The sequence below is a fragment of the Corvus moneduloides genome, chromosome 4, assembly GCF_009650955.1.
Source record: "Corvus moneduloides isolate bCorMon1 chromosome 4, bCorMon1.pri, whole genome shotgun sequence".
NCBI lineage: Eukaryota > Metazoa > Chordata > Aves > Passeriformes > Corvidae > Corvus > Corvus moneduloides.
This window is the reverse complement of record NC_045479.1, coordinates 39,123,915-39,136,530: the sequence shown is the minus strand read 5'-3', so window position 1 is coordinate 39,136,530 and position 12,616 is coordinate 39,123,915. Positions and strand designations below refer to the sequence as shown.

Here is a 12,616-nt window from a genome sequence, read left to right as displayed (position 1 = left end):
GAAAAAAGTCCATCTCCTTTATTTCTGACTCTATCTTGTCCACAAGCCCTGTAAACCACTTCTTTAACATTCAGTCTTCCAGAACAGGTTTTGTGTTGGCCTTCTGCATGGGAGAGTGATTTTTGTTCCAAATGTTTGGTAGTCAGAAATACGGATTCTGGCGCTATCAAGGAAAGCCTGACAAAAATTCACAGGATTATTAAATAAAGCTATTGAAGATATAGTTTGGAATTGATGCAAAAGTCACGGAATGTGTAACAGGCAGTTAGTTGGCCATTAGCCACTAAAATGCAATTGTCAAGTCTAATTGATACTAAGGTAAAGAGTATTATTTCCATTCTGTCTTAAGTTCCTCTGTGGTGTTGACATCTGGGAGCCCAAGCTGTATTTCTGGGAGGGTCCAGAAGATTTGTAACATTGGGAATGGATTAAATCCCTGACATTACAGCAAAGTGCAAACTTCAGCCACGTCAGGAAACTGCTAATCATAACATTAACCATCTAGTCTTTATATACCAGAAAGTAAAAAGAAGTACAGAGGTGACCAACAGATAAATGAGGTGTTTCTTAAAAAGTTATGAACCCAACAGCACAGATCTGGAAAATGGAATTCCTTTTTGTCTTTTTTTTTTTATACATCATGACTTATAATGGCTACGCAATTGCACTTGGTGTATTTGGCTACCCTCTCATTATTTTTCACATATCCTATTAACAGTTTATTTAAGAACCAGTTATCTGCTAGCCTCCTTCCATATCTTCTGAAGTTCCTTCTACAGCATGCAGCCATAGGAATAACTTCTCAGTTTGGCTAGTTGTCATACCTCATTTTTTTCTTTCAGCTTTGTGATCATAACAATGACAGGGCTGTCTTCTTGCCAAACCATCTGCCAGAAATCATTCACGGTATTAATCATGGGTCCCTGAGTTGCAATGAAAGCCTTCTCTTTACCTCCATATCCCTGGTTTAGAAACAGACACAAAAGCATTTACTTGAAATTCATGTGATCAATCAATATTGCAGGTGAATAAAAGAGCAGAAAGGGCAGAAAACTTAAACTGAAATTAAAAAAAATATTTGAACTGAAAGAAGTTATGACTAACAGTAGAGCAGATCAGAAATTTTTCAGTAGAACAGTTTTTTCTCTGGAAACTGATTTGATGAACTTAAATGGTCCTAAGAATACAACAATTCCTCTCAAATTTCCCTGCTTATTTGGCTTCTTTTAGCTAATTCCATTCTTCAAGTTATTGGGACTTTCCTCATCCAGTGGTACTTTAATCTATAATTTAAATTGCGGCAGGATTTACCCAATAGTTCATAGTCAACAAGCCACAGAAGAGAAAATAAGAACTATAAAACCGTTGTCTACAAAGATTCATGACAGGAAAAAATTTTAAAATACATGATTTCTTGTGGAGTCAAAGACTCTGCTATACATGCTTTCTATGGTAGAAGTGCCTTTATGAGGCTTTATAGGAGGGACAACACATATAGGGAGTATAGGGAGTCCCAAAACACACGAGCGTGTAGGAGGTCAAAGGAAGGTCAGGCAAACAGTGGGGAAGCAGAAGAGAGGGAAAGACAAGAAAAAATGGGAAAAACAGGACACTGCATTCTTATTTTTTGGGTGAAAAGGAGAAGTTATGAGTTTGTGCAGTGACAGGGTGCCCAATAGTAATGCACGCGAGAGCCTAGCAATGTCTGAAGGGAATGAGTGAATGGGGAACAGCTGGAGATGGTGTGGGAGCCTATAGCCTTGGGTCTTCCTTTTGGGTGCCTTTCTCCCTGACAGCTGTTACTTGTTGCATGAACCAGTGGGATAATCCTCAGCTGGCACAAACTGTCCTCCTTCCACTCACCAATCTGCCTGAACATACTTTGTCCAAGACAGGTCTGTCAGGATCCCAGCAAGCCCAAGGATTTTGTATACATGAATGTGAAATTTCATTTCACTGCTGGGTTGCTGACAGTTCAACTGGTGTTAGCAGCAGGAGGAATCACCATATGTGGGCTTGAAGGGTGGTGGTATAGGGAAAAGGGATACCTCAGAGGACTCAACATATGGTCTGACTCATGGAAGAGTTGCTCTCCAAATAGAACCACTCTGCTTAGTTACATGGTGATGTCTTCGTAAGAAATGCTGAAAGTACAGGTTGCAAAGTGAGGCAGGTTAAGGGGCATGGTGCTGTGTACATACATATTAATGCACTGTTAATTAAAGAAGCAACATCATTGTATAGTTCTGGGGCCAAATTGCCATTGCACTATTACTTTTATTCCAGCTGAGGGTCTGGATAGTAACTCTGAAGAAAACATTTAATTTTGCAGGTAGAGGACTACACTCCTAAAATCTGACTGAAGTAGTTTCTTTGTAGTCTATTTAGCATATACTCTGTCATGAGTTCAAGAACGCTTCTGTGTGTGGGTGTGTGTGTCTGTGATCAAGGACTATAACATACCTGACACTTAGAAATAATGCTTTCCAACAGGGCTCATGATGGTGAAGTCATTGTGTCATGTGACCAGTACAGGGAGTAAAATGTGAATGACTGTGTTGTGGGCACATGTGTATATTTAATATATCTGTCTATGTTCCCTTTCCCAAACCTGTTACAGTATTTATTTAATTACTTAACTATTGATTTCAGGACTATCAATTGGTATATTGAAAATACTGGTATTTGTCACTGTTAAAAGTAACCCTCTTTTCTTCATTATAAAGCAGTAGGTCAATATGAAACAGTAAATACCAAAGTAAACAAACAGTAATGCACGTGCTTCTTAATGTTTTTATAAACTGTTTGATAATTTTTTTTTGTTACAACCATTTTTGTACATTCATGGTTGTGTAGCCTTTGTTACAAATGGCTCATGAAACTATTTCTATCACACATATGTAGACAGAAAGATTTGGAATTATCAATGAAGACTGGTAAGAATGAAATAAGTGGCAACTTGGCAAAGCCAGCTACTCACATGGCAAATAAAATATTTTCTCAAAAGTACATGAAGACTGTACATTTACTTACCCTAATGTAGTTAGCATTTATGTAGGTACTCAAGGAGTCAGATGGATTTTTTGGTTTCAAATACACTCTGCTTAGAGGATCTAAGAGCACAAGGAAGACGGAAATTAATAAGAAAACCCATAGTTAGAAGATTTCTAAAGAGAATCAAAGACTTTCTGAAGGATAAAACCTACTGTTATTTGGGGTTGTCAAGCAGTAAAGAATTATGCACCAAATTCTTCCCTCTGCAAAGGATCATGACATGCAACTAAGGCACCCCTGTGCTGCACAAGGCTGAGCTGTGCAGAACCATCTCAGTGAGCTGTGGGCACTGAAGCAACACTGTCAGGCCCAGGCAATGCTCAACTAGGTCGAGCCTGCCCATGCTGCCTATCGAGCTGATCTGCCTAGACTGTCTCTGAAACCTGTGTTGTACCATTGTACAATGGTTCATAATTACACCAAGTCCTTTGAACTTGACTTTGGTACTTTTGCCTGAAGCTGTAGTGTTCAGTGACTACACTGGACAGTTGGATTTAAATTAAGAAAAGATTCCTTTGCCTGGGATGAAATAAAATATGTGCGTTTGATACCAATTTAAGTTCACTGTAAGGGGCTGGACTAGGTAATTCATATTCTTCCCTTTCAGCCCTGTGTCCTCATCTGACCAATTTGTGACCATTCATGTGTACTGGACTGGAGACACAATGCCAAAATACAAGAACATTTTCCTTCACACTCTCCTTTCCTTCAGTCTTGGATGCTCTAGAATGGAGTGGGGGCCAGTTCTGTTGAGTAAAGAGCCGGGGGTTATTAAATCCCTCCTGGAAAGGAAGGTTTTGCTTGTTCATTTGTGATGATGAGACACTCTCCCCCTCCCGCCCTCCCTACCCCCCATGTAATACCATTTTGGAATTAAAGCCAGTATATTCTCAAGTATACAATGTAACAGAAAGAGAGAAGCAGACAGGGAATGAGATGCCCAAGGGGGGCTGTCCATGGACACACTTTGACTTTCTTCACATTTTTTCTGAAAAAAATATACTACCATTAACAAAAATCATATAGAAATATTTCTATGCTGAAAAAAATCTTTTCTTCTGGCAATTGGCTTAAACAGTTATAATCAGTGGGGTTTTTTGACAGTATGCAGACACCTATTGGTTTGGACATAGTCTCTGGGTAGCTCCTTTGCTGAGTGCAATCTAGGCAATGTGTTAAAAGATACATACATGGGCACTGAGCTGGAAAGAGGTAAGTAAACACTATTTAGTGTGTGGCCCTGGTGTTTACATATGAAATATATAACTGATATATATACTTATGCTGTAGCAAAACCTAGTATTTTCAGAGACGCTTTTGGATTTCTTTTGTGACTTTTCATCCTGTTCTTAAGAACATGATAAAACCTTGGCAAACCAAAGGAAGGGGAGGGATGATCCCAAACATGCTTTATGTCCTTTTCCCACTGGAGGTCACAGGAGCACCTTGAACAGGAGTGGAGCCTTTGTAGAACCCAGGATGATGTTTTGAAAGTATGTTTCTTAAAATATGCAAATGACTGCATGACTTCAAAGTCTTCACATGGAAGTCTTGTCTTCTGTTGTTAATAGCACTACATGAACCCTAATTAACTTGTGTTAAAATCTTTTTGTACTAGCTTTCCTAACTTTTTTCACTTAGAACTTTTTTTCCCCTTAACAATATGAGGACAGGAAACCTCTCATTCCTTTTCAGCACAGAGTGGTTATTAGCCATTTCCACAAATGCCTCAGGCTACGTGGCCTTGAAAAAACACCCGCTTCCTCTAGCTCACACAATACCTCTGATTCTGGTGTCGCTTGACCCCTACCTTAAAAAACCTCTTCCAAGCAGACTCAACATCCAGTTTTAATTACCATGTCTTGAGATAAATCGCTCTGTTACTAGGGAGCAGCTAAATCAGTTTCACAATTTCTGAGACCTCCTTCCAACTCCAATCAATGAAACAAACACTGCTTCCGAACAGGAATCTTTTATAAATTAACAGTCATGATCAGTTATGAAATAGGCAGGTGCTGTAAACTGAGCTCTGAGATGAGGAAAACCTGAGCAATGCTTAAGATCCAGAGCCACTAGGCAATCATCAGACACAAATGGAAGTCATTAGCTTCCTTCTGAATGACAAATACCTTGGAAGTAATAATCTTATCCTCAAGGATGCCAAAGTCTTAGAGTCCGAAGCTACAGCAGAAAGACAGATGCTGACTGCAAGGTTGAATTCATCAATGTCTGTAAAGCATCTGAAAATGCACCGGAGCTGCTAAGCACTTACAATTACTAATAAAATTTGTCTTCTATGGTTTTAGCTGAGGCAAAATTACTGCTGTTTTTTTCCAGGTATCTAGGAAGTCTGGAATAGTTCTCTCAGTTGAGTAGAAGATGCTGCTTCTAACTCCATCTTTAACAAATTAATGTTGTCCTGAATTTATCACGTTGGAGGAATAGGAGGGTGTTAAAGGGACTGTAACTTGCCTCCATGAGAGTGCCTGGTGCAGGGAACAAGCAGGGTTATATAGTAGCAGTGCCGGACAACTTCCCACCATGCCATGGATACTGGAGGATCATTCACTCCATGAACTCCATTGGTGCTTTCATTAGGGAGCAGAACTGGAGCAAATATGACTGTTTGTAGTCAGGACTGGGGAGTGCAAGGGAGCTCAAAAATTTCAGCATCAAGAGAATGGTTTTCCAGCATCTGTTTATATGCTTTCATAATAAAGTGCTTTGTTCATACAATTTAACTTTCCCCTATAGTGGAATGTCAGAGCCAGTTTTAGCCCAAGCACTTCATGCAACAGATTGTGGACTTCTGGGTCTGACCCTCTAGGTGCTGTCTATCTTCATGTTAGTGTGAATCTGCTGTTCTGCCCAGGGTGTTTCGATGCAGACTTCTGACTTGAGGTTAGTCTTCAGAGGGAGATAGGGAGTGGTAAACTAATGGATGTGTTGCACATACAAAGATACCCACAGAATAGTGTTAAACCACTTGCTCCTTTGTAAGCAAAAGTCCATGTATACTCTGAAATACCACAGGAATTCTGCTTCTGGTTTGAGATGGAAAAATGAGACAGGAAGTAGGAAAGATGGAAGGCTGAAGAAGTAGTGGGAGATACAGGAGAAGACAGTAGGAAGCTGAGGTCCTGCTGCAGGGACTTGTAGTGGGGGCTGCAGGAGACAAGCAGGCAAAGGTGAAGATGTAGAGTAAGAGGATGAGGAATGAGCAGCAGGGCTGCTGTTCTGCCACAGGATAGTGGCTGTGGTGAGAGACTGGGAAATCTGTGTGCAGGATTGGAAACCTGCACAGAGGGTGTGAGAAATACTGTAGACTGGTGGCAGAGGGGATGCAGCTAAAGATACAGAGCAGGGTTTAACAGGAGCTATGGGTGGGGCCACAGTCCGGAGGAAGGATGGAGAAACACTGATCTTAAGGAACCTGCTTAGCCAGTTGCCTCTGATCCCACACTGGCCCCTCAGTAGTTAAATTAGAATACTATTGTAATGCAAATAACACTTAGAGAACTTAAAGCATCAGCCTCGTGATTGCATGAGAATGTTGGCTATGTTATACTGCAACTGCTTTCATAGAAATGTAACATCTCCTGTACTTTGTAGTTTTCCATATAGAATAATTTCCAAAAGGCATTAGTTGTATTTCACATGAGTGTGTCTGGCCGGGTAGTATCTGCTAATATAAACCTGCCCTCATGCACCTTGTCACAGAATTATCTCGTAGAAAATGAGAATATCTACCACAGCATAAAGGGTGGAGCTGGCAGGACTGGGCATTTTTAGGACATAATCCATCAGCTCCAACGTCACTTGTCATCACAGGTGCCCCGATTCAGGAGACGCACCCAGTGCTGGGAATGGAAAAGCTGATGCGGGTATACAAAGCAGTGGGTTGATACCATCTGAGCAGGAAACCAGGAAAGCTGTTCTATTTAATCACTCAAATAATTTCCAAAGCCTCTCAGACTGGGTGTGGGGTGTGCAAATACTTATTATGAGCATGTGCCTCAATCCTCAAAATATCTTCTTTGAAAAAGCCTGGTGCTAACACTCAACAGACCTTGTGATTTCTGTCAAGGACGGTTACAAAGTGCCTGTCAGTGGGCAGCTGTGGTGCACAGCAGCAGTGTGCTTGGACTGAAAATGTGCTGTGGAGCTAGCGGCACATCCCAGCTAACGGGAAGTGAAGACACACAGGCACACTGGTTCTCAAAGCTCATCAGCATCAAGTATGGCCCAGCTTTTGTGCCCCAATTCAAAACACATGCTACAGTGAAACAGGTCTCATTGCATTTGCAAGGCGTTGCTGGAGGCAAACCTGATGGCGGCTGGGGCAGCCTGGACAGGAGATGCCATGGGAAGGGAGAACTCCTTCCAAAAATCTGCCAGTCAGGCAGAGGGGGGCTGGTGATATCTTGTCTCCACTGCAGCTGATGGCAAAAGTCCTGCTGTCGTCAAAGGGGTCAGGATTTCACCCTCCGTGTGCATCCTGTTGACACTGCGCCAGACTCTAAAGGACGCTGAATTGTCTGATTGTTTGGTATCTAACTTGCATTCAGTTACATTCTGTCTTTAATCCCCCTCAACATTTTTCTACTGTATTCACAAGCACACAGCTATTGGTTGCAAGAGATGAACTAACCTTGAACACAATGAAAATTTTACTGGAGGCAGAAGAGAAGCAAGGACTCCACACAAGCTTCTTTCCCAGCTACATATCACATTTCTGAGATTAATCTAGAGGCTGAAGGCCATCGGTTTTCATTAGTTTGACTGCAAGGCCTAGGTGTGATGTGAACAAATTATAATGCTTTCAGATTTGGTGAGAGAAATCTCATAATTTAAGATGTGTGAATTTGAACAACTAACATCTAACATACGCCCACAAGGATATTCTAGAGATGTTTAGAAAACAAATTTCTAGTTGATAGGATTATGCTGTCATTTTAAAAGTATTCTTCATTCCAAACCTAAGCAAAGGATTTACGTTTTTTTGTGGGAATGTTCTGTAACATTTTGAATCACTAAACTTTTTCACTTTGGTGATGTCAAAGATTATAAAAACTCAACTGTTCATGTCTATATTTAGCGTAACGTTAAAACTTCTGCAACCTAGTATGAAACAGAACACAAAACAAAACATTTAATAAAAGAGAAATGGAATATCTCATTATCCACCAACAAATGTTATGAAAACAGCTGCACTTCAGAGAAACATGTATTTTGAAGGAAAACTATTCCACTGAAAAGTTTTCAATCACTTCCAATTATAACAAAGCAATTGTATATGAATTTGGGCCAATGAAAATATGGAAGCAGTACAGCAAGGCAGTAACAAGTTTAGAGCAATGAAGAGGCAGCACTGTGTCAGGAATGTAAACAGATTTCTGCAAAGGCAGTTTAGCGCATGGAGAAGAAAAAAAGCAATCAACAGAGGACCTTTAAAGATGGAAGCCCACTACAAGACAAGATAGGTTGTACTTGCTTTTTGTAAGTCTGTGTTTTTTTAGTTCCAAGTTTTCTTGACCCAACCAGAGGGAACTCAGTGACTGCAAGATGGTTTGGGCTGTGATAAGGAGCTACCGCAAGGCATGGCAGACCTCACTCTCCCCATCTGCCTGAGCTGCCTTTCAGAGAAAATCAGCATGAGTCCAGGCTGCCCTTCAGTATGTGGCTGGGATGCTGCCAACCTGTGTACCTACTAAGGCATCCAGTGAGATTCTGCATTTGCCAGTCCTACAGCACTGGGCTTCTGTTATCTTTCTACATGGATTATAAATACAAGTATGAATGGGTACACATCAAGCAAATATAAAGATAGCTAGATTTTCACAGCAATATGTTCTCAAAGCAGGACTAAATGTCATAGTAGGAAACCAAGGGCTAACTCACTTACTTGGCAAAATTGTTTTATAGCGGTTTTTAGTTCCATGACTCGGGATGTCAATTTCTTTGGGATCCACAAAATTCATTGGTATTTCCTATAAAAAATAAATTAAATCAGACCGATGTTTCCAAAGGAGCCATGCAGGAAATTATCACCAGAAGGCCATCTGCTGTTACACAACTGTCTTTTAACATCAAAGTTATTAAGAAAAAAGTGGTTCCCACCTCAAGCTTATCAACACCCTTCCTTTAATAAACACAGGGACTTGCATATCGAAGGGGTGACTTCCAAGGAACACTTCTGACGAATTATTAAAAAGAAAGTTTTTATGGGATTAGGACCAAGGTTAAAATGCCCTATAGTTCCAGAAAAGTGGAGTTCAAAAGTACAGTACTGTGGCAAAAAAGAGCAATACTTTACATAACTGGGGGAGGAACTTTAAAAATAATTAAATATTAATATATGGCAAACTTCTAAAAAATTTTGTGCTAAGCCCTTAACAATGAAATTCAAAGACCTCACTTGCCTTTTATTTAAACTACTAGAATGACTTAGTCTTTTGCATTCAATGACTGAAAAGTAATAAAAATCTGAAGCTATTTCTTTTGCTTCTCATTTTGATCTTTTAGTGACTGATTTACATTGCAGATGTGTGTAACTAATGTGACAGTTTCCTTTAAGTTTCAAAAATATACAAATAATAAACTCCTCATAAAATTACTGTTTTTCAAGTTGTTTGTCAGCATGAAAAGTAAAAATCCACAAATTTTGCATTGAACAAAATGTTTAACTTGGCTTAAGGGAGGGTAAGAATAATTTTGATTTCAAAGTCCTGAAATAATGTTTTTACAGTTGAATAAAACCAACCCTTTTAAAATGGCAGGATGAAACATGTAGTGTTTTTTTCATGATTGTGGGGGATGTTTTACCAACTAAAATAATCTACGAAATCACATTAAAAATGCTTCAGTTTACTCAAATCTTCATTGTTATGCTGAATTTTTTTTTGGCCACCATTATTTAAATTATCTTAGAGTAAGCTGGAATTTGATCTTCAGTAAATTAATACTTCTACTTAAAAGAACAGTCATAACTAGAGACTTGGAAACTTCATGCTAGCCTGGGACATTTGGCCTAAGAGAAAGTCGCATATTAAGTAATCGTCTCTTAGAGACACGTAGGAACATGAGGAAGATCCGTTGGCTTGCATCACTGGAAAATTTACTTAAGGATTTTCCTTCAAAATGAGTTGGTTTCTACTCTAGAGGTGCAGGCCTGCCCAGTACTTTGGCACAGAAGAAATGCATGGTCAGTGTCCTTCAGACCCAAGCCCTGGTCCTGCCCAGCATGACTGACCTCTGCAGGGTTTCTTTAAAGGAACAGGGATGAGGCCTCTAACAGCTTGTCAAGCATGCACCCAATAGCAGATTTTTCCATGGATTCACCAAGCAGGGGAAGCTACCCTCTCACCTTATTGCTTGAAGAGATGGCAAAGTTAAGTAAAATTTAGCTGGTTCATAATGAAATGCTGTAATTCGTTTCCACTTCCCAACTTGGCTTCTGACCATCTTACTATGTGAGGCTGCATCTGTGTTGATTTTTATTTCTCTACCTTCTCTGCCTTATGCCCGTGCATTTCATGGACCTTCTTTATTCTTCCCCTCTCCCTCACTCAGTTTCTTCCTTGATCTCTTCTTGGTCTTCAGCTGGCTCCTCAAAATAATGGCTTGCTGTGTCAGGCCAGCCAAAGTGATGCTGCTAAGATACGCCTTCCTTGCAGGTACTTCACCCAATCCTTTTTCAGATCACTCTACTTCCATCCATATGATGGCTGTCCTAAGCTCAGGATCTTCTCACTTCTAAGACTTCATTCTTGCATAAACCTCATCCCTGCTACCTCAGGTCAAACCATCTCACCTCTGTCCTGCATCTAATGCTGCTTCCTCATCCACAAACTACAAAATGAGCTCCCACACCCTCCTCATATTTGCCTCTGACTTCTACCACTTCCCAATGGTGACCTCTGTGAGACTCCTACCCTTGGCCCCTGGGCTCCAAATTGTTCCAACCAGCCGACCTAGAGCTTCTCTAGCTCAGTTCCGGCTTAGTACAAACACCACCAGTACATGGCCTCTGAAACGCTTCCATGCTAAACTATGCACCAAGTGAGAGAGAGCAAGACACTAAGCCTGTGCCTAATGTGATCTAGGTCTGTCATCTACAGAGACTGGAAAAAGATGTGTGAGGAACAGTCCTCTGCCTGCCCAAGTGATGGTGGTTGGTGAGGGTCTTCCAGGCGCCTGGCTGTCTCCCGCACTATGCCTGCTGAAATTTTTAAACAGTTCATCATTTGGTGAGTTACTTACTGACAGATGCAAAAATGCCACCAAGTTGAAAACAGAAACACATTTCTCTGGGCCAACAAGGACCATTAATAACATTAATCACTTACATCCTGTAAACACTTTCTAATCAGTGGTCTCCTCCCAGTAGTAAGTACTTGTGAGTCCAAGGGCACAGACAGAAATCTGACAATACACCGTGGATCACAGCCACAGGCAAGTCATTTATTCTGAAACTGGCTGTGAGAAAAAAGAGATTATTCCAGAAAAAAAAAAATCAGGATAATATGGGGATAACATTCCTGCTAACAGGGGAGCAAATAAGCTCAGCAGACTGCAAACAGCAGGAACATGTGCAAATTAGCATACAAACTCTGTAGCTGTATAGGCAATATATATATATATAGTTTTTTTATTAAACATATATATTTAATTAAATATTTGCAAATAATGTATAAACTGCACACATTCATGTGCTCAGTCACTTGCATGCAATTATAGATGCATATGCATGTTGTTCATGGGCTGGTTTCCCTCTCTGAGTGATACCTTCTAATGACAGCTATTCTGGTTCACATTAGGTTTTAAATGCTGTTCATACACTTGAAGAGGTATGATTTGAATCTCTGAAGGCATTCAAGAAAATGTGGCAAAATTTAGGAAAATTCAGGCAGGTAGTCATTATACCCATGCCTCTATTTTTATGAGGACCTAATTTTATAGATTTAATGAGCTGGCACTTTCCCATTCAGGAACTGTATTTCTTGGCATTTGAGTGTTTTGGGAATAATGAATTTTATCTTCTGTCACGAACTTCAGATATTGTGTCCCTTGAAGAGTAGCAACTCAGGCCACTAAAGAAAACATATATGCTGGGCAAATTATGTTTCTTCCTCCTTCCAAATCAAGTATATTCTCCCAACCGGATATACCCAATATTTTTGTAGCATTATTAAAAAAAAAAGAAGAAAAATCTTAATAAATATTATGGAAATATATTTTTATGGTAATTTAAAGCCTTTTATAGTAACAATAAGTAATGTCCCTTTAATTGTTCATGAAAAAAAATTGAAGAACTAAAAATAACCTGAAACTGCTCATGTTTTAGTTTTCCACTGAAAACTTTAAACATTTCTCCACTTTTTTCACATTTGGAAATTTTTCATGAGAACTAATAATACTAGTCTCCAGAACCCTGCCTTACTGTATTTCTTTAGCTAGTTAAAATGAGCTGTGTGAGCACAATGCGTGAGGGTTACATACTGCGTTCTTTGCATGCCTCAAGTTCCTACTTGAGCTGTTATCTGTATGAAGGAATACAGTA

At 39.9% G+C, this 12,616-nt stretch overlaps 1 protein-coding gene across 3 annotated transcripts in view; it reads right to left on the bottom strand.

Annotated features, from left to right (window-relative positions):
• The window catches only part of PTPRR (protein tyrosine phosphatase receptor type R), a 142,341-nt gene that overhangs the window by 16,322 nt on the left and 113,403 nt on the right, over positions 1-12,616 (bottom strand). For all 3 annotated transcript variants that reach the window (XM_032106739.1, XM_032106740.1, XM_032106742.1), the window contains 3 exons: positions 8,960-9,044; positions 3,034-3,113; positions 825-962 (listed from right to left, as the gene is read on the bottom strand). In XM_032106739.1, the coding sequence (XP_031962630.1) occupies positions 825-962; positions 3,034-3,113; positions 8,960-9,044 (303 nt within the window). The remainder of the gene's footprint in view (positions 1-824; positions 963-3,033; positions 3,114-8,959; positions 9,045-12,616) is intronic.